Source organism: Dermacentor variabilis, chromosome 3 (genome assembly GCF_050947875.1).
Source record: "Dermacentor variabilis isolate Ectoservices chromosome 3, ASM5094787v1, whole genome shotgun sequence".
NCBI classification, from domain to species: domain Eukaryota; kingdom Metazoa; phylum Arthropoda; class Arachnida; order Ixodida; family Ixodidae; genus Dermacentor; species Dermacentor variabilis.
The window spans coordinates 134,155,383-134,182,681 of record NC_134570.1 but is presented as its reverse complement, the minus strand read 5'-3'; the positions used below and the strand labels follow the sequence as shown (position 1 = coordinate 134,182,681).

The window sequence follows — 27,299 nt, the reverse complement described above, 5'->3', positions numbered from 1 at the left end:
TTATAGAATATCAAAAGTTTATTGGACTTCGGGTTCCTTCAGCTCCCTCGCAAGCATGGATGACAGGCTATTCTTTATGTAGCCGAGGCTCGCTGACGGAAATTTGGAGCATGTGTAGTCTGGAAAAGATATACAGCATAAGATTACCAATGCATACAGAATTTTCAGACTTTCTAGTAAAAGAATAACACATTGAAGTCCTATGCTATGTCTAAGTGCAAGCCACACTGCTAGTGGAAGTCATAAACCCTCATCACACAGTAATTTAGCTATACGTTGTGTACTTAGCCAGGGTCTGCAGTTATCAGGTGTGCACCACGATGTTGTAAAGAGTAGAGACAGAATGAAAAAATTATGGGGTTTTACGTGCCAAAACCACTTTCTGATTATGAGGCACGCCGTAGTGGAGGACTCTGGAAATTTCGACCACCTGGGGTTCTTTAACGTGCGACAGAATGAAGATAAACATCTCAGTACTGGTGCCAAGCTCTTTGGCATGCATAAAGACAGGTCAGAGTGTTAGCAGCTATTCAGTGGAATTTTATAATTCATTTGCACGTACAGTTAAGCCTGTGTGACGAAGCCGGTAAAATCAGCCCTTTACTTCATTGCATAAAAATGTTTTTGACTGAAAATTTCACTTTTTGTAAATTTAATTTTCGCCACTGTCAAATTTTTTTACCCAAAAGAGCACGTAAACCTTATCAAATTATCGGGCAATCGGATAAAACGAATTTCAATGACAAAGAAAGTTGAAATTTCCCCCAAAAGTGGTAGCAGTGCTAGCAACACCAAAGTATCACTCAACTACATGAAGGCTAACAGGCGTTGACATGCAGCCTTGTTGGTAAGGCACACTTAAAGGGTCCCTGAAACAGTCTAGTAAAGCATTGCACAACAAGCTGTGTAAAGAGTCTCACATTAAAGGGACCCTGAAACGAGTTTGATGATTTTGTACAAACATACTGAACCGTTCGAGTATAGGTCCTTCTGATCATTAATTGACGCATCTAAGTGCTCGGGGTAAAGCACGTAATTTATTATAAGGTTTCAAAAATTTATACCGCTGCTGATCACAGCACACCACGCGACTGAATATTCAGCTGCCCTTAACCATTTGATGTAAATTGCCCTAATGATGCTAGTAGGGTGAGCTATCCGACTGGCTGCCCAGGGTGCTTCATCAATAATTTTTCTAACTTTATGTTGAACAAATGTTTGCAATAGTAGGAATGTTAGTTAATTTGTTTCTATAAAAAGAAAGTAACAAAGAATGCACACGAACAATTTCTCACTACACTTAAGCACTTCCGGCACACAGCAAGTGTCGTCTGCTTGTATTACAACATGCTCCATTTTGACGAGAGCTCCACGGGCAGTGTCAGTCTGTCTTTTCGCGAGAACCGTGATTCGCCTCTGTTGCATTGAGGGCTGCAAACGTAGCAACTGGCAATATGTCAAGCTGCAACATTGTGTCCCTCTGCAAGGCAGAAGACAAGTGGAGCGGCTGCAGCGTATCGGACTGTCGCTATCCAATTGGTGAAAGGATGTGCGAGTTTGTAGCCGTCACTTTGCACAGGAGGATTACTACTACAATAGCATTTCACGAGTCCGGTATTCAAATAAATGCAAGCACATGGAGACAGGGCCCGGCTGTTTGACTGCCGTTTCACAGGATGAGCAGAAGCGCAAACTGCATGGTGCAGTCACCTTGTGGCACAGAGCTCAACCAAACACAGTAGCAGTAACGAAGTGTATTCTTCTATGCTACTGGTGTAAATGTTTAAAATGCTTTACACTGGGTTATAGCAATATTAGCTCTTTGTTTGGCTGGTTAAGCTCTGCGCCAACAGGTGGCTAGACCGTGCAGACCAATCAGTTCACTCATGTACGTCTACGCTAAAGTTCCTTCATCAGCTTGAGTTTATACCTCCAGCCATCTGTCGAAATGCCCAGCTCACCTGTGGTTACCGGAATACCAGACACGTTCGGCGCTGCGACAGAATGCTCACAATGCATGCTGCTTCAATAGCTCTCGCTTGGGGTGGAGTACCAAACAGCCGGTGGAGAGGTTGGAGAGGCTGTGCAGGCTCGATCATAGAGAACCGGAAGTAGACGGCATGTGCCATCCTGATGCAGAGCCAGCGAAGGCAGAGCTTATATCGCCCCGATCACTTGGCAAACGAGTTGAGGAGGAAATGCATGGCTATGGAGGAGGGTAACTTGTAATCGTCCGTAGCTCTCTTAATATGCAATGCTTCACACAAATTGTGGTCTGAATGATTAACTTTAGCGGTATCCTACGTGTCTACAAAATTTGTCCGAACCGTTTCGGGGGCCCTTTAAGAGAGCTTTGGCCAATTACAAGTTACCCTCCTCCATAGCCATGCTTTTTTTTCCAATTCACCAGACTAAGCTCCGCCTTCACTGGCTATGCATTGTGATGGGACATCGTGTCGTCTCCTTCCGGTTGTCTTGTAGCCGGCATACCAAGCCTCTCAAACCTCTCTGCCAGCCGCCTGTCAAAGCAGCATTTGTTGCAAGCATTCTGTTGCAGTACCAAGCGTGTCTGGTACTCCAGTAACCTGAGGCAAGCTTTCGACATTTTGACAGATAGTTGGAGGTGTAAACTAAACCATCTCCATACTACTATTGCTGTGATAAGGAGCTTTAGCGTAGGCATCCGTGAGCGGCCTGATCGCTCTGTATGGTCGAGCTACCTGGTGGTGCCGAGCTTAACCAGTCAAACTAAGAGCTAATATTGTTGTAACCAAGTGCAAAACTTTTTAGACATTTAAAAAAACATGTTCATGATTACACTCCTGCCAAAATTTTACACCAGCAGCAAAGTGAAATACACTTCGTTACTGATATACCAGTTCTGCGTTTGGCTGAGCAATATACTACTAGATGGCTGCACTATGCCGGCCACTTCACTCGCATGTTGGCCTTGCAGAAGGACACAATGTTGCACCTGGACATGTCGCTGATTGCTACGTTGCAGTCCACAAGGCAATGACGAACCATGGTGCTTGCGAAATGACATATTAGGATCAATGCAGACCACGCAGCTTGCGTCAACACGAAGTACACTGTAACACAAGCAAATGTCACTTCCTGTGTGCCAGAAGTGCTTGAGTCTAGTGATAGATTCAAGCACTTCTGGAGCATTCAGGTCCTTGAGCATTCTTTTTCTGTTACATTTATTTTTTTATAAAACAAATTATCTAACATTCCAACTATAGTGAACATTTGTGCACCATAAAGTTGGAAAAATTATAAATGGCGCACCCTTGGCAGCCAATCAGATAGCTTGCCCTACTGACGTCATATGGTCATTGTGCGTGACTTAGTCAGGGGTGGCTGAAAACTCAGACTGGTGCCACTGCAATAGGGAGCGATGCACATACTTCAAACCTTATAATAAATTACACAGTTTACACGGACTGCTTAAATGCTTCATTTAAGGATCAGAAGGGCCAACCCTAACTCATTACATTTGTACAAGATCGTCAAAATCCATTTCAGGGTCCCTTTAAGATTGCAGGTTGAATTGTGAAGTGTGTGAGCATGCATTGTTTGTCAAGAAAAGAACTATTTTCTGAACGTGATTTACATTCATACAAAATTGTGCACCTGTTGTTAATAAGGCACTGGTTGAAGCAGGCGCTTGTACTCGTCTACTTGCTTGTCCCTGTGATCAATGTGCTCAAACAATCTTAACTAAGAAATTTCATAGTTTTACCGGCCATATAAATTGCAGGAAATATTCGCTTATCAATTAAATGAGCAAGCATCATGTCACATGTGCACACACAGGCAAACATGAGCAGATCTCACTCAATGACCGTGCCCCTACTGTAGCAACACTGCAAACAGAGGGGAGAAAATGCTATGACCTCTTCATTCAATGCGTTTCTACTACATATGCGCAAGGACTGCAGATATGCGTGGCTGTGCACTGTCAGTGTATGCACCGCCACGGCTTCACACCCTTGATAATGTTACCGTGCTGAGTTAGCTAAAGAACACGTGCAGAGGTTTATCGGCCATACACCACAATAATTGAAAAAGTGCAAATATTCGAAAGATGTCTTTGCATGCACTGGGGCATGATTTGTGCAGCATTTCAGCAGGTAGCATGTGCTATGAACAGTTGCTGCTTATATTAATGTAAGGAATGAACAATGTTGAGAAGATAGCACAAAGACAATACACATGCCAAACTGCAAAAATCAAATCAGCCACGTATAGACACCAAGAGGGCTTCCCACCTATGCTGGCGCATAGACTGCAATTTGCAGTTGTACCATTAGGATTGACATACATACCAATCACAGCTTGGACACGAACAGGGTCCAAGGCCTCTTTTAGTGGTTGGTTGAGGTGCAGATTGCTTTTTCCGCCCAGGAGTGTTTTGCCCCTTAATTCTTCTGCCGTGAAGACATTTCGCAAAAGAGCCCTCGCAAATTTGCCAGGGCCACTTTCACAAGCTCGGCAAAGTTTGTCGAGGGTGCCTTGCTCGACGCTTACGCCATGCCCAATGTCCACCTGGGAACATAAAAATAATCATTTGGGAGCTGTATAGCCAATTAACTTTTGCAGAGTAAGAGATTTAGAATTTGCTGGTAATGACATATCTAAAAAAATTAAATTGTGCTGTTTTACGTGCCAAAACCACGATCTGATTATGAGGCATGCTGTAGCAGGGGACTCCTGAATAATCTGGACCACCTAGGGTTCTTTAACGTGCACCTAAATCTAAGTACACGGGTGCTTTTGTATTTCATCCCCATCGAAATGCGGTAGCTGTGGCCGGGATTTGATCCCGCGACCTCGTGCTTAGCAGCCCAACACCATAACCACTAAGCAACCACTGCGGGTGACATATCTAGGAACAAATAGCAAAGCTTAAAGGAGAAAAACAATGTGGTAATCTGCAGCAGTTACTGACATGACTTGCAGCAGCAAGTTGTTTTCATCCAGAATCATTTTGCTTTATCATTTCTACACTTAAATAAAAAAATACAAATAACTTTCCCTATGCTTTCCTTGGCTTATCTGTTGGTTTCACATGACTGTGTTTAACAAAATCAGGCCCCTCAGTGCTCTTTGCCGTTAATTTCATAGTGAAGGTCTTGAATCAGGCAGGTTTGATGTCTTCAAGTAGCACACAAGTTTATTGGTCAGCTGCCTACTCATAAAGTTCATGTACTATGCGTCGGCATTGGCCAAAAGGATGGTCCACATCCAATGGATTGGCCTAAGTAGCACTGGCTAACACTCCGAGGGTTACACATACATAAATACGCAAGAATCTACTAGCACAATTTGTAGTGCAGAGGTTGTAGGTTCGGCTCCCACCGGAGGCCAGTTTGGTTTTTCTGGCACTTTCATATCCATTTATCATTTCTACAAACAGCATAAAGGCAGGGGAAAAGCTCAAGTGCATAATACTCTGATGACCACCATAGCCCTCAATATCGGGTCACTTTTTTTTCTCATGGAACACCAAAGTGACATGTATCAAGTGAAATTGTGCAGTCTCATGACATTAATGTTACTCTCTGGTGATCGTGTAAGTTATCAGTGGCTTAAAAAGGTTTGAACGCTAGCTCATTGCCACAAATTCGTCAAACAGTGCTAAAAAACACGGATGAGAAAGGAAGACAGGATGAGTGCTTTTTGGCAATAGTAAGTATAGGTTCAGACATGGATGCTACACAGCACATATTATATTAGGACTATACGTGATGTTTCTAGCCAGAAAGAAAAGTGCATAATTACAGTGAAGACAGTGACAAGTTTTCTCAGGGGTCAATCCTAATGTGTGCTTTCACAGACAAAATTGATCATGAAAAATGCAGCCTAGCAAAGAGAGGTCATCCTGCTCCCTCACTTTTTAAATAAACAGCAATTGCTGATGATGCACTGCTATACCGATGTGCATGTTCTTGCCTTCAACACAACTTGAAGAGACTTGGTGCTTGTAAAGAACAAGTTTAAGGATAGGGCAAAAATTCATTTTTCTGACAGTATCATTTCATGCATTTATGACGTTAGCCAAGACAGAGGATACAATAGATATATGTACCTTTGGGCAAGCAACAACGGCTCCAGCCGTCTGGTCGGCTTGGTTCTCAACTTTTCCAAGAACTCTTTTTAGTCTTTTCACTAATGTGGCAGCCTCTGCAAAATAAATTGGTTACAAAATTATGGAAGCAATCACTTATGGTTCTTCAGTATATCACAACAGACAGGTGCTTTTGGTTTTGCCAGTCAAAATGCAGCCACTGAGGCATGGCAGCATGTGAAATAAAATTGGAAATGGATAAATGCACAAGTTACCTAGAATGAACAAGCGACCACTTGCTACTTTGTTCATTTTATGGTGCTTTCTGCTGTCCCTTTCCAAGTCTTCGCGCGAGTGGATGCATGCACATTTTATTGCTTTTCTCTCATCCTTTGATCTCGTTATATATTGAGCCTGTAGTACTAAACACGAGCGTTACTGCGCCATAAGTAGAGGGTAGTGCAAACAGATTTTATGTTGATTCTTTCAGTGCTGGGATGGTACGAGCCACTTCAGTCAAGCAGAGCTGCTAATTATATCTATTTACCAGCACGTCGCTGTCTACTAATTGCCGGCTCGTCATCCTTACACAGTACTGGGCAGCATAATCACACCAACTTGTTTGATATTTAGGAGAATATAATGCAATTATTATTTTTGTTAATTATTGCATTCTGCCCAATTCTAACTAGTTTGGCACAGGTAGTCAGGTAGCAAACACGCCGGTATCAATGCAGTGCCCAATGCTGTGTAAGGGCACCAACCAGGAAATTAGCAGACAGTGACTTGCGGGTAAACACATATAATCTAGCAGCTCTGCTTGACTGAAGAGGGTCATAACCACCCTAGCAATGAAGCATCACCTTGGACTAACCTCTCTTTATTGCTACAGGAGTGCCTGTATCCATGCACTCTGTCTTTGGTGCCAAGAGGCTTCTTCCCCGCAGGGGCGTCTGCGTCAGCAGGCGTTTGGTGTGTTGCGACACCACGTACCCGAGCACACGAGGGTTGGACCCTCCCGCGTGTAGCCGTGCGCGGCTTAGCCGTGTCTGGGGAAAAGGGGATCCTGGGGGTTGAGCAGAAGCTGGGTGTTTGGACCTTTAAGGCCCCCCGGCGGAGGCAACACACCTCTTCGGCCTCGGCTTCACATAGACGGCACCCCCGGACTGACCCACCCGGGGGAAATCGGCAGTCGCCTTTTCCTGTCCTCCTCTCCAATCTTCGTCTTTCTCTCTCGCCTTTTTCATCTTTCCTGTCTTCTCATCACTTCTCCTCACTTCCTAGTTTCTCGGCGGCAAGGGTTAACCTTGTGTAGCTAGCCAGCCTTGGTTAAGCTGTATTTGGTTATAGCAGCGATGTACGGCTGGCGTTGGCAGGGTTTCTATAGCAAGAGCTCCTGTCACGTCCCCCTGTTGGGCTCCATGGTGGGTGGTCGGCATCGCGGCCGAAAACCCAACTGTACTTATGGAAAACGGTTTTCCTAAACTGCCTGATCGCCCTCAGAAACGAGGGCGCACCGAAGAAGTCTTTCAGTTTTTCGGACGCCAAGTCCACAATTTTCCTCGTTTTCATGTAATCCACGCAGAAAAACCAGCTAAACAAGTACGAACAATCTCCCCATTTCTAGTATCTAAGTCCCTCACCGAAGTTTTTGGCCCAGGATATAAGGTGTCGAGGATGGCTAGCGGTGACCTCCTCCTGGAGCTCCGCGACCAGAAGCAATTTGAGAAGCTGCCACAGCTAGTATCATTTGGGGAGACCCAAGTAGTAGTAACCCCGCACCGCACGATGAATACCACCCGCGGCGTTGTCTCGGATGATGATTTGCTGGAGCTCAGTGAGGCTGAACTCTTGGAGGGCTTCAGCGAACAAAATGTCATAAATGTCAAAAGAATCAAAATAAGGCGCGAGGGTAAAGAAATTGCGACCAAGCACCTAATCCTCACCTTCAATTCAAGTGTCCTGCCCGAATCAATCGAGGCCGGGTACATCAAGCTCCGTGTAAGACCGTATGTGCCAAATCCCTTGAGATGTTTCAAATGCCAACGTTTTGGCCACAGCTCGCAGAGCTGCCGAGGCCGCCAAACATGTGCGAAATGCAGTGCCCTTGAACACCCAACTGAAGAATGTAAGAACTCTCTACACTGTGTAAACTGTGATGGGGATCACGCCGCGTACTCACGGTCGTGCCCCTCCTGGAAGAAGGAAAAAGAAATTGTAACCATAAAAGTAAAAGAGAATATATCGTTCAAAGAGGCACGAAGGCGGGTAGCATACCTGCCAAAGAAAAGCTTTGCCGAAGTGGCGCGTCAGGGGGCAGCGTCACAACGGCCTCCGGCGGCTGTCCGACCCACAGTCAGTGAGTCGCTAGTTACGCCGTCTGCCCCCGCGGCGGTTGCAGCTAGCGCTGCTCCGCCAACCGAGAAGGGACCATCGACCCCGAAGGTGGGCGCAGCCGAGGCTGCCTCAACCTCCCAGGTCCCATCCAGCGCTGGCAACAGCCGGCGCAGCCAAATCCCCCAGGGAGCCCCATCGACCTCCGGGCTGGTGGGCGCAGGGGTCTTGCCCTCCAAGGCGGGACTCTCCCTGGTGACTTCTCGCTCGCAAGAGCACGTGTCCGGCGCCTCACAAGAGGCAATGGACACTACACCTATCCTCAAGGCGCATCAAGCGCCTAAGGAGCGGCGAGGCTCCCTCGAACGCTCCAGAAAGGGCAGAACCCCTGTTACAGGGCCTCGAAAGAGCTCTGTAACCTAAGGCATCACCTCCCTTTCCATAGACACAGCACTTATTTATTTCCAATATGGCTACACAAATAATTCAATGGAATGTCAGAGGTCTTCTTAGGAACCTTGATGACTTACAAGAGCTTATCCAAAAACACAATCCAAAAGTGCTGTGTCTACAGGAAACACACTTAACATCACAACACACAAACTTTCTCCGACCGTATGTCAAGTTCCGCAAAGATCGCGATGATGCTGTCGTATCATCAGGCGGTGTTGCCATTCTTATTCATAAAAGTATTTCCTGTCAGCGTTTACAGCTACAAACGCCCCTTGAAGCAGTGGCGGTTCGAGCTGTTTTTCTCAATAAACTCGTCACCATTTGCTCGCTTTACATACCCCCACACTACAAGTTAACGAAACATGAATTCCAATCCCCGCAGGGGCGTCTGCGCAAGCAGGCGTTTGGTGCGTTGCGACACCACGTACCCGAGCACACGAGGGTTTGACCCTCCCGCGTGTAGCCGTGCGCGGCTTAGCCGTGTCCGGGGAAAAGGGGATCCTGGGGGTTGAGCCAATGCCGGGTGTTTGGACCTTTACGGCCCCTCGGCGGCGGCAACACACCCCTTTGGCCTCGGCTTCACGTAGACGGCACCTCCAGGCTGACCCACCTGGAGGAAATCGGCAGTCACCTTTTCCTGTCCTTCTCTTCAATCTTCGTCTTTCTCTCTCACTTTCAATCTTTCCTGTCTTCTCTTCGCTTCTTCTTACTTCCAGACTTCCAGGTGGCGAGGGTTAACCTGGTGTAGTTTATCCAACCTTGGGTCTATTATATTAGGTTATAGCGGCTGTGTACAGCTGGCGTCTGCGTTTCCTTCGGGTCTTGTAGCGTCCCCATGTTGGGCTCGATGGTGGGTGGCTGGCATGGCTGCCGAAATAAAATAAATATGTATGGATTTATCATCCTTCCCCCGTCTGTCTGATCGGCCTCTTAACAAAAGAGGACGCACCGAAGAAAAGTTGCTGTTTTCTTGTCAACCTAAGCAAACGTTCCCACGGTTTCACGTTATTCACAGTGAAAATCCTGAAAAGACAGTTAGAATGATTTCGCCGTTCACGGTTGCGAAATGTCTCACTGACTCAGTTGGCCCAGGCTACAAAGTCACAAAAATGGCTAGCGGTGACCTCCTGCTTGAGGTGCGTGATAAACAACAGCATGACAAGCTCCCAAATCTGGTCTCCTTCGGTAATGTAAAGGTAACAGTGACTCCACATCGATCCATGAATACAAGCAAAGGAGTAATTTCCGACGACGACCTGCTGTATCTGAGCGAGGAAGAACTTCTAGAAGGTTGGAAGGAACAGAACGTCACCATGGTAAAGAGAATTATAATCAAACGGGAAAACAAAGAAATTCCAACTAAACATCTGATCGTTACCTTTGCTTCCAGTGTGCTACCAGAAACATTAGAAACAGGCTATACTAAAGTTCGAGTCCGACCATACATCCCGAACCCTCGGAGATGTTTCAAGTGTCAGAGATATGGCCACGGCTCACAAAGTTGCCGGGGCCGACAAACCTGCGCAAAGTGCGGTGTCCAGGATCACCTTTCAGATAATTGTAATGACGCGCTCCACTGTCCCAACTGTGGCGGTGGACATGCAGCTTTCTCTAGAGCGTGCCCTACATGGCAGAAAGAAAAAGAAATAATTACCCTAAAAGTAAAAGAGAACATTTCCTTCCAGGAAGCGCGAAAGCGCATTTCCTTTCTTCATACCGCAGGGTATGCTGCTGCGGCGCGTAAGGGGGCAACGCCGCAACTGACTCCGGCTTCGGCCCGGACCACAAAGAATGTGGCCGCGGCAGAACCACCAGCCCCCCAGGCGACAGCAGCCGGCTCTGCTGCGCCATCTCTGAAGGCGGGTCCATCGACCTCTGGGTTGGTGGCCTCCAAGGCCATGCTTTTCGAGGCAAGGCCTAACGTGAAAACACCCCGCTTGTTTGAGCGGAAGTCTAGCGGCTCCCAAGAGTCGATGGACACTACCCCGAGCCAGAAGGCGCATCCAGCGCCTCGGGAGCGGCGCGAGTCTCGCGACCGATCCAAAAAAGACAAAACCCGTACCATAATCACGGGGCCTGAAAAGGCTCCGTAAGACATTTCTCTAACTTGACTCCTCTTGACACACAGCATAAAAACACGAACAATATGGCTACACAAATAATACACTGGAACGTTAGAGGTCTTATCCACAACCTCGATGACATTAAAGAACTCTTACACGAACATAACCCAAAGGTGCTGTGTGTTCAGGAGACACATCTTAAATGCACACAAACAAACTTTCTTTGTCAATACGCCATCTACCGTAAAGACCGCAACGAGGCGAATACCTCGTCTGGCGGTGTGGCAATAGTTGTAGACAAGTCCGTAGCTTGTCACCAGGTCGCCCTTCAGACGCCCCTTGAGGCAGTGTCAATTCGGGCAATTCTTTTTAATAAATTGATCACTGTATGTTGCATATACATACCCCCTAACTTTCATCTGGAAAAAAGTGATTTTTATAAACTAATTGACCAGCTTCCGCACCCTTACATACTCGCAGGTGATTTTAATGCACACCACACCATGTGGGGGGACTCGCGATGTGACGCGAGAGGTCGTTTCATTGAAAACTTTCTGGTGAACTCCGGTTCATGCCTCTTCAACAAGAAGGAGCCAACTTATTATAATATCTACAATAATTCATATTCATCAATAGACCTGTCTATTGGCTCGGCTTCAATTTACCCGGACTTGCAATGGCATGTAATAAAAAATCCATATGGAAGTGACCACTTCCCTGTAATGTTAAAATCAATGCCTCAATATGAATGTCCCCTACATACACCCCGATGGAAACTAGCCTCCGCCAAATGGAATGATTTTAAGGAAGCAACTTACCTATCACGAGATTTTATCACTGATTTTAACATAGACAATGCTGTAGCATATTTTACTTCTTTTATATTCGACGCAGCTGAAAAGTTCATTCCCCAAACACAAGGTCTCTCTTGTAAAAGACGGGTACCCTGGTGGAATGAACAGTGCAGACTGGCACGAAAGAAACAAAACAAAGCGTGGGGTTTGCTGCGTCGCTCCCCGACAGCAGAAAACCTCATAGAATTTAAGCTCGCAAAGTCACAAGGAAGGCGCATACGGAGACAGGCAAGGAGGGCTAGCTGGGAGAGGTTTCTCTCGGGCATCACTTCCTACACCCAAGAGTCCAAAGTATGGAATGGCGTACGGAAGATAAAGGGGCAACAAATCCACCCTCTGCCCTTAGTGGACGACCAAGGGACTACCTTGGAGGACCAGGCGAACGCTCTGGGCGAACACTTCGAACAAGTATCAAGCTCCACACATTACACAAAATCATTCCTCAAATATAAACAATTAGCTGAACTTAAGACACTTGATCGCAAATGCCGTCCAGATGAACCATATAACCGTCCTTTTAATATTGCCGAGCTTAAAGCTGCATTGAGCACATGTAGAAGCTCTGCACCGGGAGCTGACAGAATCATCTATGACATGATTAAGAACTTGCACGAAGACACACAAATGACACTTCTGGCACTTTTCAACTCTATCTGGGCTGCCGGATACCTCCCATCCTCATGGAAGGAAGCTATTGTTATTCCCGTCTTGAAGCTGGGTAAAGACCCTTCCTTGGCAGCAAGTTATCGCCCGATAGCTCTAACAAGTTGTCTTTGTAAGCTCTTCGAAAAAATGATTAATCGTAGACTAATACACTTCCTTGAACTGAACAATATGCTTGATCCCTATCAGTGTGGCTTTAGAGAAGGGCGGTCCACAGCAGATCATCTTGTACGCATTGAAGGAAATATCCGCGATGCATTTGTACATAAACAGTTCTTCTTATCGATATTCCTCGATATGGAGAAGGCGTACGACACGACGTGGCGATACGGGATCTTGCGAGACTTGTCGGGGATGGGCATCCGTGGAAATATGCTAAACATAATAGAAAGCTATCTGTCCAAACGTATCTTCCACGTGAAACTCGGCAATGTACTGTCGCGACCTTTCATACAAGAAAATGGTGTACCTCAAGGAGGTGTGCTTAGCTGCACACTCTTTATCGTGAAAATGAACAGCCTTCGTGCTTCTTTACCGCCAGCCATTTTTTATTCTGTTTACGTAGATGATGTACAAATAGGCTTCAAATCCTGCAACCTTGCAGTGTGTGAGAGGCAAGTACAACAGGGCTTGAACAAAGTATCTAAATGGGCAGACGAAAACGGATTTAAAGTGAACCCGAACAAAAGTTCCTGTGTGCTTTTCACAAGAAAGAGAGGCCTCTTTGCAGATCCCAATATCCAAATGTATGGCCAGCAAATCCCTGTGAACAAAGAGCACAAGTTCTTAGGTATTTTCCTTGACTCTAAACTAACATTTATTCCACACATAAAATATCTCAAGGTGAAATGCTTAAAAACAATGAACTTACTGAAAATTTTATCCCATACTGCATGGGGCAGCGACAGAAAATGTTTGATGAATCTTCACAAAAGCCTCATTCGATCACGATTGGACTACGGTGCCGTGATTTATCATTCTGCATCCCCGAGCGCGCTAAAGATGCTGGATCCGGTTCACCATTTAGGAATTAGACTGGCCATTGGCGCTTTCAGAACGAGTCCCATACAAAGTTTATATGTAGAATCAAATGAGTGGTCACTTCATCTTCAAAGAACATACATCAGCCAAACATATTTTCTGAAAGTCCACTCAAATCCACAACATCCCTGTTTTAATATCATTAATGACATGACATATGCTACACTCTTTCGCAATCGACCCTCTGTAAAACAGCCTTTCTCGCTGCGTGTGAGGGAGCTTAGTGATGAAATGCATGTTCCACTCCTCGAGTTTCGCCTAATGCATCCAGCCAAGCTGCTACCTCCTTGGGAGTGGCAGCTAGTACAGTGTGATATATCTTTCCTGCAAGTTACAAAGGAAGCCCCAGATATCGAAATTCGAATGCATTTCCTGGAACTCCAGTACAAGTACTCCTGCACGGAGTTCTACACAGACGCATCGAAGTCACGCGAGGGGGTGTCCTATGCAGCCGTCGGCCCATCCTTCTCGGAATCCGATGCACTGCATCCGGAAACAAGCATATTCACGGCTGAGGCCTACGCACTACTGTCGGCTGTAAAGCATATAAGGAAAACAAAAATAAAAAAATCTGTTATATATACGGACTCCCTAAGCGCTGTGAAGGCTTTGATGTCATTTTGTAAGCACAAAAATCCAGTAATCAATGAACTATATTCCGTCTTATGTAAAGCGTATATATGTAACCAGCATATCATCATATGCTGGGTGCCGGGTCATAGGGGCATCGAAGGCAATGTTCTGGCGGACCAGATGGCCGCATCAATTGCATCGTATTCTGTAAATCCTACCGCTGCAGTCCCTGTTACAGATCTGAGGCCCTTCTTGCGCAGGAAACTGCGAAACTACTGGCAAAGCTTGTGGGACAGGGAAACAAATAATAAGCTCCACATAATAAAGCCACAATTAGGTTTCTGGCCTTCTGCAATAAAATCACGTCGGACAGATGTCCTATTCTGTCGTCTTAGAATAGGACACACATTTGGCACCCATAACTTTTTACTCACCGGAAATGACCCTCCAACCTGTGGCAGATGCGGAGAGAGGCTGACCGTGCTCCACGTCCTCCTGGAGTGTCGGAAAGCCGAATCTGAGAGAAGGAGACATTTTTCTTTAGCATACCATCAACACATTCCTCTTCATCCTGTAATGTTTCTCGGTCCGGAACCGCTTTTTAACACAGAAACAGTCCTAGGTTTCCTCAGAGATGTTGTACTACACGTTATTAGTCCCATACATTCGTAGCGCTTCCTCTCTAGAGAGGATGCCGCTGTGATAGTCATACTGTATAGCACAGGCCTCCAGGCTCTTGTGTTTCAAGGGCTCTGGCGAGGCAGTAGTGCTCCAGGTTATTTTAACATCTCACATATCTTTTATAATGCATCATTCTCTCACGACGGATTTTATTGCACATAGAACATGTCATTATCATCGACATAATTTTGTAACAGATAGTTTTTACGCACTCTAGAGCGATTTTTTTTTAAGGCCCCTTTACAGCCACGTTTCATGAACCTCACTGAACTTATAACTACATTGCGAATTCATCAACACTGGCTTGGCGCTCTTTGGCCATACCTGGCCCTTGCGCCAATAACAACCAAACATTCATTCATGAATTCCAATCGCTTATAGACCAATTGCCAGAACCTTATGCTGTTCTTGGCGATTTCAATGCGCACAGCTCCCTGTGGGGCGACTCTCGTATAGATGCGCGAGGACGTCTTGTCGAACAATTCCTTTTCTCTTCTGGTGCGTGCATTTTAAATAAGAAAGAACCCACTTATTACTGTCTTGCAAACAATACCTTTTCTTCAATCGATCTGAGCATAGTTTCCCCGTCCATACTGCCTGAACTCGAATGGGAAGTTACGAACAATCCCTACGGAAGCGATCACTTCCCCATACTATTAAGAACACTTAAAGAAAATGAATATCCACCACAGGCTCCTAGGTGGAAGGTTGACACAGCAGACTGGAAGAAATTCCGAAACTTAACTAGTATATCATGGGATGACATGTCTTCTTTAGAAATCGATGCTGCTGTAGAGTACTTCACAGCCTTCATAATAGATGCCGCATCTAAATGCATACGTGAAGTAAGTGGTTCGGCATGCAAACGGCATGTCCCGTGGTGGAATGATGAATGCAGAATAGCACGTAAGAATCAGAACAAAGCGTGGGGGTTGCTACGCGCTTCCCCCACTGCAGAAAATCTTGTCAACTTTAAGAAAATAAAGTCCCAAGGCAGAAGAACCCGCCGACAGGCTAGAAGAGAAAGTTGGGAGAAGTTTTTATCGAGTATAAACTCTTATACAGATGAGGCGAAAGTATGGAACAAGGTAAATAGAATTAGAGGGCGACAAACATATTCACTCCCTCTGGTAAATACACAGGGCGATACACTGCAAGATCAGGCAGACTCACTTGGGGAGCACTTTGAGCAAGTGTCGAGCTCAACGCACTATTCCCAATCCTTTCTTAAACATAAAGAAATAGTAGAACGTAAGCCAATCATACGAAAGTCCAAGGAGAATGAACCGTATAACCGGCCTTTCGGTATTGCCGAGTTGAGAGCTGCCTTGAACACATGTAAAAGCACTGCACCGGGACCTGACAGAGTCATGTATGACATGATCAGAAACATACATACTGACGCACAAGTTACACTTCTTACACTTTTCAATACTATTTGGGCTTCAGGATATCTCCCATCCACATGGAAAGAAGCGATTGTAGTTCCTGTTCTAAAACAGGGAAAAGACCCTTCTCTAGCATCAAGTTATCGTCCAATAGCTCTAACTAATTGTCTGTGTAAGCTTTTTGAAAAAATGATAAATCGTAGACTTATACATTTCCTTGAGCTCAACATTATGCTCGATCCTCATCAGTGTGGATTCAGAGAAGGGCGGTCGACAACCGATCATCTGGTGCGCATTGAAGGAAATATCCGCGATGCATTTGTACATGGGCAGTATTTTCTATCGGTATTCCTTGACATGGAAAAAGCGTATGACACGGCATGGCGTTACGGGATGTTGCGAGACCTGTCGGAGATGGGCATCCGTGGAAACATGCTGAACATAATTGAAAGCTATTTGTTGGATCGTAGCTTCCGCGTGAAAGTCGGCAACGTATTGTCGCGACCTTTTATACAGGAAACAGGTGTACCCCAGGGAGGAGTACTCAGTTGCACTCTGTTTATCGTTAAAATGAACACACTTCGTCGTTCACTGCCAGCGGCCATTTTTTATTCCGTCTACGTAGATGATATACAGATAGGTTACAAATCTTGCAACCTTACTGTGTGTGAAAGACAGGTACAGCAGGGCCTAAACAAGGTGTCCAAGTGGGCAGACCAAAATGGATTTAAAATCAACCCGCACAAAAGCTCTTGTGTTCTCTTCACAAGAAAGAGAGGCCTGGTACCTGATCCCTGTGTAGAACTGGGTGGACAACAAATTCCCTTCAAGAAAGAGCACAAATTTCTAGGTGTTATTCTCGACTCCAGGCTCACTTTCATTTCATACATAAAATATCTTAAAGAAAAATGTCTAAAAACCATGAACTTACTTAAAGTTCTATCCCACACTACATGGGGTAGCGACAGGAGATGCCTCCTAAATCTTTACAGGAGCCTAGTTAGATCACGATTAGATTATGGTGCCGTAGTATATCACTCTGCTGCACCGAGTGCGCTAAAAATGTTAGACCCCGTTCATCATCTGGGTATCCGCCTGGCCACTGGCGCATTTAGAACAAGCCCGGTGGAAAGTCTATATGCTGAGTCAGACGAATGGTCACTACATTTTCAGAGAACGTACATCAGCTTTAGCTATTTTCTCAATGTGCGCTCCAATAAAGAACATCCGTGTTTCAAAACTGTTAACGACTTAACGTGTCAAACACTTTTTCATAATAAACCCTCCATGAGACTTCCTTTCTCACTGCGTGCAAGAGAACTTAGCACGGAAATGGATGTCCCTGTTCTTGAACATCGACTAATGCCTCCAACTAAGCTATTACCGCCCTGGGGGTGGCAGGTGATAGACTGTGACGTATCCTTTGTAGAGGTCACAAAACACGCACCCGACATCGAAATCGCTATGCATTTCCGCGAACTTCAATCGAAGTACAGGTGCTCCGAATTCTACACAGACGCGTCTAAATCACATGCTGGTGTATCTTATGCTGCTGTTGGTCCCTCTCTTTCTATATCTGACTTACTGAACCCGCAAACAAGTATCTTCACTGCAGAAGCTTATGCAGTACTGTCTGCAGTAAGACATATACAGAAATTATATCTCGACAGAGCAATTGTATACACGGACTCGCTAAGTCTCGTAAAAGCGTTAATTTCATTACAAAAGCTTAAAAATCCTGTATTCATTGAACTTTACTCCCTCTTATGCAGTATTTATATATCACATATACATGTAGTAATATGCTGGGTACCTGGCCATAGAGGCATCGAGGGTAATGTACTGGCTGATAAAATGGCCACATCACTCACATCACTAAACACTTTTTCTGCAGCTGCTGTCCCGGTGACAGATCTGAAGCCTTTCTTGCGTAAGAAACTGCGACAATACTGGCAACGCATGTGGAACGCAGAAATAAACAATAAACTTCACGTTATAAAGCCACAGCTAGGTTTTTGGCCCTCTCCAACAAAATCACGGCGAACAGATGTCTTATTCTGCCGCCTCAGAATAGGGCACACATTTGGTACACACAATTTTCTGCTTACTGGAAGTGAACCGCCAACCTGTGGTCGATGTGGTGAGAGGCTGACCGTCCTCCACGTCCTCTTGGAGTGTCGCAAAGCTGAACCTGAAAGAAAGAAGCATTTTCCTCTTGCATATCGTTATTGCATACCTCTTCACCCAGCTATGTTTTTTGGTAAAGAACCATTTTTCAACACCAAAGCAGTCCTCAATTTTTTAAATGAGGCTGTCCTACATGTTATGAGCCCAATAAATTCGTAGCGCATCCTCTCTCCAGAGGATGCCGCTATGATAGTTGTTTTATATAGCACCTGCCTCCAGGCCCTTGTGTCTCAAGGGCTCTAACGAGGCCATGGTGCTCTAGTTAATTTTAGAAACCTATGCGTTATTTTATATCGTATCATTATTTTACAATGCACCTTAATGCTCATAGTACACGTCATTTGTCACCGCCATAATTTTATTAAACGTACATTTTACGCACTTCACAGCGACTATATTTTAGGCCCCTTTACAGCCACGTCACATCAACTTCACAGAATTCACAACTCCACTGCGAAATCACTAACACTTGCATGGCGCTCTTTGGCCATACCTGGCCCTTGCGCCAATAAAACCCACACATTCATTCATTCATTCAAGAGGCTTCTTGAAGTGATGAGATGTATTGTAAATTTCGAGACCGGTTGAAGAGCACTTGAAAATTCTTTTTTCCCCATTTAAACAAAAAATTATTCTATTAAAGCTTTTCAGTTTATTAACAATGCAATGAGCTATCACATGAGGCAGTGTTTTGCATATTTTTTGTCCCATTCATTGTTAAATTAGCAGACCGTTACAGCTCTCTTGAGTGGTCGTCACCTGTGTGCACTGTTGTACCATATTTCATCCAAGCCTATTTTTTTTTTTGCACTGTACAGGTCCTGACCACTTGACTGATGCAAGCTTTAAGCTTTTGCAGGAAAAAATAATAAATACACACCATTTTAATGCCTTTTGATGGCTTATAAAAAATTCTATAAATGAAAGATAATCAGCGAATGCATTACGGTGTAAAGCTTCTTTCTCTTCACTATCCTGAAAAATTTTGGTGTGCTCTCACAACAAAGAAAAAGTGTTCTTGCCAGCGCCCTAAAAAAATTATGGGGTTTTACGTGCGAAAATCACTTTCTGATTATGAGGCACGCCGTAGTGGAGGATTCCGGAAATCTCGACCACCTGGGGTTCTTTAACGTGCACCTATATCTAAGCACACGGGTGTTTTCGCATTTTGCCCCCATCGAAATGCGGCCGCTGTGGCCGGGATTCGATCCTGCGACCTCGTGCTCAGCAGCTTAATAGCCACTGAGCAACCACGGCCGGTTTGCCAGCGCCTTTTATGACATATAGTTTGGCACTTTAGGACCAAATTCACATGGTAATAACGGAAGTAAAAACCTTTTCGTTGAAAAACATGTTTCATGAAATTAATTTTTTTCTTATTTTGAAGGGTCTCCAACTTCTTTAAAAGCAATGGCAAGTGGTTAAGCACCAAGGTTAGGACAGCTGCCATGGGGTGACTGTATACACTGTAAGAAAAGTTTACACCTTTTGGAGTGCCCCTTCTGCCGCATAATAATAATCATCTGCGTTGATGTGTTTCCTTCCTTTAACGCTGCGAGCCCGGTACTTTCCAGTAACAAACGGCATGCGTGTTATCAGCATGATAGCCTTCCCGACAGGAAAGTAGCGGGCGCGGCGTTTACAAAAAAGGAAGAAACGCATCAAGGCAGATGACGATTATTGTTGTGTGGCAGAAGGGGCACTCCGAAGGGTGTAAGCTTTTCTTAGAGTGTATACAGTCACCCCATGGCAGCTGTCCCAACCTTGGTGCTTGACCACTTGCCATTGCTTTTAAAGAAGTTGGGGACCCTTCAAAATAAGAAAAAAATCAATTTCATGAAACATGTTGTTGTGTGGCAGAAGGGGCACTCCAAAGGGTGTAAACGTTCCCTAGGGTGTAATGTTATGGCAACATATGTTGAAAGGCTTTTTACCAGAAATGTAATCATGCTCTTCTGCCACCCGCTTCATCCGCTCCACTTCATCTTTTAATTCTTTGTTCTCTTCTTGCAGTGCCTTTATTTGAAAAGCACAGGTGCTGCATGGGTTGATCTGAAATTAAGAAAAAGCATCTATTTTTTAAAGACAGAAGGAACAATTGGTTTAGCGGCAGCACGCACACAAAAATTATCTGCGGGCAGTGCATTTTCACAGACTTTCTTTGAAGTTATCCACATGAAACCTTTTACAAACACCACTTAATTCAATCTTGCCAATGGTAGTTGACAAACTACTGAAGCACCATCAAATCAGGCCTTTGGCAATACCAGTTATTCGGTTGCTTGATTCACAAGTTATTCAAAGCCTAAAACTGGACAACCAGTGATTGGTTAGCCTGCATGGTTGTTTGATGAATAATATGTCAATGTTAGGATGTCCCAATTCTTTTTTTGTTTACTCCAGACCGTTTCAATGGCAACCAACCGTTTCACACAGTTTCAATGGCAACCTTACTTATTATTTAAATATCTAAAAAAAAGACAATGATCCCTTGCGTATGCTGTGTCAGGTCCTGTACATACTTGAGCGAATTTTTATTTGTACAAGGGTTGATCCAGAAATAAGGTTCCTAAAGAGCTCCAGCCACACAGGAAGGTGCGAGGCGAAATCCGGCCACACTGATGCATGCGGCTGTTCCCCCACTCTCGATTCCCCCCAGCCGCGCTTCGCTGCACCGCTCATTCTTGGCTCAGCAGCCGTACGATATGGAGGTTCTCATTGTTGATCCCGCCAAGTGCGAGATTCATTCCATAATTCGCTTTTTGCACGCCAAAGGAACTCCACCCATGGATATTCATTGTCAGTTGACAGAGGTGTATGGTGACAAGTGTATGTCCAAACACATCCGCAAGTGGGGCAGGCAGTTTAGTGCCGGTCAGAAAGAAGTCCGCAATGAAGAACGGAATCGGAAGACCGTCAGTTTCGAAGGTGGTTATTGAGATGGTCCAACGCGAAGTGCTTCAAAACAGGAGGATGACCGTCCGTGAACTTGTTGCTCAGATTCCTGGGAGTTCTTATGGTACAGTGGAAAAAGCTTTGACTGAGAAATTGGGGTATCACGAGTGCTGTGCTCGATGGGTACCGTGGCTATTGACATCAGAGCGCAAGGAGAAACCCCTTGACTGTGCTCGCCAATTTCTTCAACAGTGTCAAGATAACGAAGGGTGGTTGGACTCCATTGTTACAGGAGACAAAATGTGGGTGCATTTCACTCCCGAAATGAAACAAAAATCCAAATACTGGTGTCATCCAGTCACCAGTTGCAAAAAAGTTCAAACAAACTCCTTCTGCTGGCAAAGTCAAGACCAGTGTTTTTTGGGATCATAAGGGGATAGTGCTGAACGATTTCATGGAACGTGGGACAACAATCAACTCAGACAGTTATTGTACAACACTAAGAAGACTAGGGCAAGCTATCCAGAACTGCCTGCGAGGATGACTGGCAGCCGGTGCAATGCTGCATCACGGCAACACCCCACCTCACGTCTCCCGCCAAACCCAGGAACTTTTGACAAAGTTTGGTTTGACTGTCATGCCTCACCCACCATACAGTTCAGGCCTCACACCTAGTGATTATCACTTGTCCCCTAAGTTAAAGGAACATTTGAGTAGGAAATGCTTCCGGAGCGACGATGAAGTCAAAGAGGTGAAACGCTTCTTCAACGGGTTGGTGGCAGAGTTCTACGACATTGGGATATAGAAATTGGACCAGTCTACAAAAATGCATAGAAAAACATGGCGATTATGTAGCAAAATAGAGCAAGGTTTGATCTTTCCAATGATGTAAATTTCTATGAGAATGAACAATGTTGTCCATTTCTAAAATTGATGGGAACCTTACTCCTGGATCAACCCTTGTATTTACTTATACAGAAAGAAGTGACGAGCATGGCCGGTATTTTGTAACGACGCCTTTTCTCGATGCCAATGTCTTTAGTGCATATCGCGTTTATGAGTGGCCTCTTTCAATGCTCCGCCCGGTACATAGCCTCGCTTGACCACTCACAAAGGCAAAAAGCACTGAAAGGCAATGTCATCGGGAAAAGGTATGGAGGAAGGAAAGCGTGGGAGAGGCGCTGGCCAACACAGTCTGTGTTGGAGGAAGTGTGGCAGAAATCGCATGCTGTTTTTCGCAATGCAGCAATGGGAATGGTACCCAAACGTAAACATTGCCATAGCAACCATGCTCCAGAAGCTCTTGCTGCTGCTCTAGGCCTCTGAAAAGCGAGATAAGTTTTTTTCTACCTGTGTCTTTCTCGCAACACATTATGTTCACGAGACAAGCTGACCTCGGAGCGAGGTGTGTAAGCTTGAAAATGTTTTGGGTCTGTGAGTGCAAGTGTCAGTCAGCAACAGACACACTCAAGTAATCAAAGTGCAGGCCTTCATCATCTTCTTCAATGTGCCACGGAAGAGCACAGGATCGCGACGGCTTCACTAAAACTGTTACAAAAGTTTCATAGGCTTTGTTCTGATGCACGTCAGCAGCCCACACTTCTGGCAGCTCGTAGCAATGAAAGTTCAAAGCTTGTGCCTAACTGCTTCGGCGAGCTGATTGGAGGCACAAAGTGAGATGGCACACCAACGTGGCTGTATTTCCGGCTTCAAAAATGTGACGTCAAGGCCTCTTCTATTTTGTTTCTTTCCTCCATGGGAAAAGGCATTGCTACAAAAACCAGCCCGTGCTTGTCTTGACTAAATAAGTCTGGTTAAGTACCAACCTAGCTTACATAATGAGCTTATTCGCAACCAGCCATAAATGACGATTACTTTTTTTTAATTTACAAACATCTTTTTTGGTAATAGTGTAAAGAACAGCCAGCTATGTCATCTAACCTTTCAATCTCCCTCCTGTACTATATATACAGGTTGTCCCACATAACCTGAGCCAAAGTTTTAAAAATGAAAGGCACTCTGGACGCGAGTTTAATCGAATGCATAATGTTGGCACTGGCCTAGACTTACTCAGGCTATTTTTAGTTTTCTCCTGAACTAATGGATTAGTTATGTTTAATTATTCAACTTTTTAAGTATTGGCTGCAGATGCCAAGTGTGATATGCTAAGTTGTAGAGCACCTTGAGAAACCTCTCAATAAATTGTTTCCAACACTATATATCTCATGTGCTCCTTTTTTCCGCGTTCCAGTGAAAGCCCGCGAAATATGAAAAAATGGCATACGCACATTTTCTGTTGGCACATCAGGTAATGCTGCAGTAGACTCCGACACGAGACGTGCTCTCTTTTTTTCCAGTTGTGATGGGTTCCCTGTTAAGGAAATGGTAGATGCCAATATTTGAAGAAGAAAGGAAACCGAGATGCCCAATTTTTGTTAGTCATATCACAAGAAGCCAACAAAGAGACCATTTGGTAAGAGGATTGCATACGTAATGCAAGGTTGTGGGTTTGTATCCCATATGCAACCAGGTGATTCTTCATCCACTTTCATTTCCAATAATTAATCATTTGTTTAATTCATTTAATAAGTACAAGTAATTTCCCTTATGCTGTCTTTGTTCGTCGGTTTCTTATGATATGATTATTTAAAGAAGTATTTCATTAATGCATGTAGATATTAGCTGCCCAACGAAATGCCACTGAGATAAAAAAAATAATCAATATCTTTCAACAATAGCGCAACCAAGTGTTTGTTGTTAAAGGCACCTGTGCTAACAATAGTATTTCCATGTTATCAAATGAGCTAAAAAAAGAAAATTACTTAACCACACTTTCATAAAGTTTTGGTAACCGCTCTAGAGCGCGCGCACACACACACACACACACACACACACACACAAATGCATGCATGCATGCACTCGCAACAAATGCCAAAAGAGGACAACCACCCTTCCTTCCCTCCCTATCGCACAAAGGGGGTCCCTTGTTTGGTGTGTGTATGCGTGAGTGCATGCACGTATGCGAGTGTTTTCGTTGCTCTGGAGCTGTTGCCATGCCTACCGAGGCAATCAGAATCAATGTCGTGTTGCGGCAGTTTTGCAGAGATGTTTAAATAAAATTGACGTCTAAGAAATTTTCTTATTTTACCTAAAAGGCGTTCTCCAGGCCTAATATGGCTGATTAGTACATTTTCTTCCGGTCTTCATCAGCGGGAAATATATGCCGGACACGTCGCGAAGCTCGATCGTCATATTGATGTCTTTCAAAGACTACCTACTGTCAGCTTTTTCTGTGTGTGTGTCAGTGCGAAGGAGTCTATGTGGTAATGCGCAATTTGCATGTTCTTACCATAAGCAACAAGTGTCTAAGGGAGCACAATCATTAAGAGAGCACAAATTAACTCAAATGAAAGAATGTTATGCGACGTTGAAATATCGGCGAATTTCTGACTGGTGTTGCAGAAGTCGCGGTAGCCTTGCCGAAATATCGAGCAGAATGACTGATAGCCGGGCAAGCTAGCACGAATTTATGGCTAGGCTGTGTTACATCGCGTTGCTCGGGCATACGTATGAAAAATATCAAGGTCTAGCACAGAACCTGGTCGTGTCGATCATATTCGCTACGTTCTTTTTTTCCCCGTATCTTAGCGATCGACCGATGCTACGTGCAGCACGCTACACCGGCAACCTGTACAGCGCATAAACTTTTCCGAGACAGGTTCCGTGCAACGTGGATGAATCCAGCAGGCCTTAAGTTGGGACAGCCGTAAAAAACACGAGATGTACTCACCGAAGGCAAGAAGTACAGCCGGGGCCGGTGGCGCTCCTTCTTTCCAACTCACGCGTTGGACGCTTCCTCTTAACTGTTTGATCGACCCTTGCTGTGATAGCAGACGGAAGGCCACATCCGCGTCCGCCAAAGCATTCACGGGATACACGTCCCACTTTTGATCGTCAACCCACTTAACAAGGACGTGTGACATCTTTCACTCCAGCTGTCGCAGCAAACAAACGCACGTGGAGTCCGGGACACGATTAAGAAAAAAACGTGCAAAATGGCGACAAAAAATGACAACAAAAGAGATGTTATCAGTGTTCCCTGCTTATTTTTTAGAGATGGCTAAGTTTGGCAGAAAATGATAAAAAGTAACTCATGACAAAAACCTGAAACAAAACTTTAATAAATGTTTACAGCCCTGTTAGTGACATACTATTGCATAATACTATAAAATTTTGTTTCCCAGACTTAACTCTTTGATGCACTCATCTAACGTTACAATGTTGAGTCGTTGAGCGTCGAGGCAGGTGGCCGGCTGGCAACACTTTAGGTATTCTAGCGAGCAGGTAGGCGCAGTACACGTGGAAGTCGCTTCTGCAAGCTGTACTGCCCCGCATCCGCATTCGCCGTTCGCTGTTTTCCTCTGTGTTGCGCTCTATATTTTATCGTATGGTAATCGTGAAAGCCCCGTAGGTGCTGTGCCTGCGCCGTTCGCGAATAATGCCGCCGAAAAGACAATTTGGAAAGTACTTGTGGGACCCGTCCATCGACGTTCCCATACGTTCAAAATATAGGTTTAAGAAACGTGCATCAGTTGGTTCTTCGTCTGCCGCGTTGGACAGTGCACTAGGTTCTACAAGTGAAAGCGAAGCTGACGCTGACGAAGGCCACATCGAACCGTTCCCGTCAACTGATGCTTCAATTGAAGACTGCCGCCATCCATCGGAAAGCACGCGTGAAACCTCGTCGGCCTCGTCCTCTGAGAGCAGCGATTCGGAATGTGACGCTGATCGCGCTGATGTGCATCCGGACCACGGCGAGCAGCTGTAAGGATGACTTGGTAAGCGTTGTGGTGGCAGGCGTCATTTCCAGATATTATTTTGTTGCTGTAACATCCCAGGTTATCTCCTGAAGCTTCTGCAGCGTAGTGACCTAGTGATATAGTGAAAATATTGATGTGATGGAATTAGACTTTTATTACGTTAGTGTTCGCTGTTAAAATATAATGAAGTGGGGAGCGTACCGATGCAATCATTGCTCGCAGCAGTTAAGTCTCTCAATTAAGGACAAAACCACGCTGTTATATTCATATTACTGATGTAAACGCAGTTTTGTCGATATGCTGCGCGACAAAACTAGGTGCTGGTAAAGTGTAGCTGAGGTAGGCATAGAGCTTCAGAACAAGTAATGTGCCGATGAAATTTCCTAGGGTTTTCCTTCAGTGTTCAAGGGTTATCTTGGCGCCTGTTGTAATATATATACAGAAATAATGTGCGTGTGTGTGTGTTTTGATCGCAATCAAGCCCGACTCAGATGGAATTTCTCGGTCTTGATTGGCTCCTTTGCACAAAATGCGCGAGAGAGCCAATCGCAGTGGAGAATTTCGATCCGGAACAGTCCTCATTGCGATCAGAAGTGTACGTGTGACACCGGTATAATTTTGTCGTGTTCTGGCCAAAGCCTGCTTTTTTGTGTCATTTGCAATTGAAGTTCACAAGTCTTCCTTGAACATTTATTGTAACTTAATAGTGCTAATAGTTGCTGGATTGGGAAAAATTGGGGATAAGAGTTAATGGAGAATACCTTAGTAACTTGCGATTCGCTGATGATATTGCCTTGCTTAGTAACTCAGGGGACCAATTGCAATGCATGCTCACTGACCTGGACAGGCAAAAAAACAAGGGTGGGTCTAAAAATTAATCTGCAGAAAACTAAACTAATGTTTAACAGTCTCAGAAGGGAATAGCAGATTACGATAGGTAGTGAGGCACTGGAAGTGGTAAGGGAATACATCTACTTAGGGCAGGCAATGACCGCAGAGGGCAGGCAATGACCGCAGATCTGGATCATGAGACTGAAATAATCAGAAGTATAAAAATGGGCTGGGGTGCATTTGGCAGGCATTCTCAGATCATGAACAGCAGGTTGCTGTTATCCCTCAAGAGAAAAGTGTATAACAGCTGTGTCTTACCAGTACTCACGTACGAGGCAGAAACCTGGAGTCTTACGAAAAGGGTTCTACTTAAATTGAGGACGACGCCATGAGCTTTGGAAAGAAAAATTATGGGTGTAACGTTAAGGGATAAGAAGAGAGCA

At 44.9% G+C, this 27,299-nt stretch overlaps 1 protein-coding gene across 1 annotated transcript; it reads right to left on the bottom strand.

Annotated features, from left to right (window-relative positions):
• LOC142576297 (uncharacterized) lies at positions 1–23,571 on the bottom strand. Its single transcript, XM_075686355.1, has 5 exons — positions 23,494–23,571; positions 20,245–20,362; positions 6,095–6,189; positions 4,332–4,551; positions 1–119 (listed from the first exon to the last, which is right to left on the bottom strand). The coding sequence occupies exons 2-5, from the start codon at positions 20,279–20,281 to the stop codon at positions 19–21; spliced, it is 453 nt and encodes a 150-aa protein (XP_075542470.1). The 5' UTR covers positions 20,282–20,362; positions 23,494–23,571; the 3' UTR covers positions 1–18.
• Positions 23,572–27,299: the final 3,728 nt, after the last annotated feature.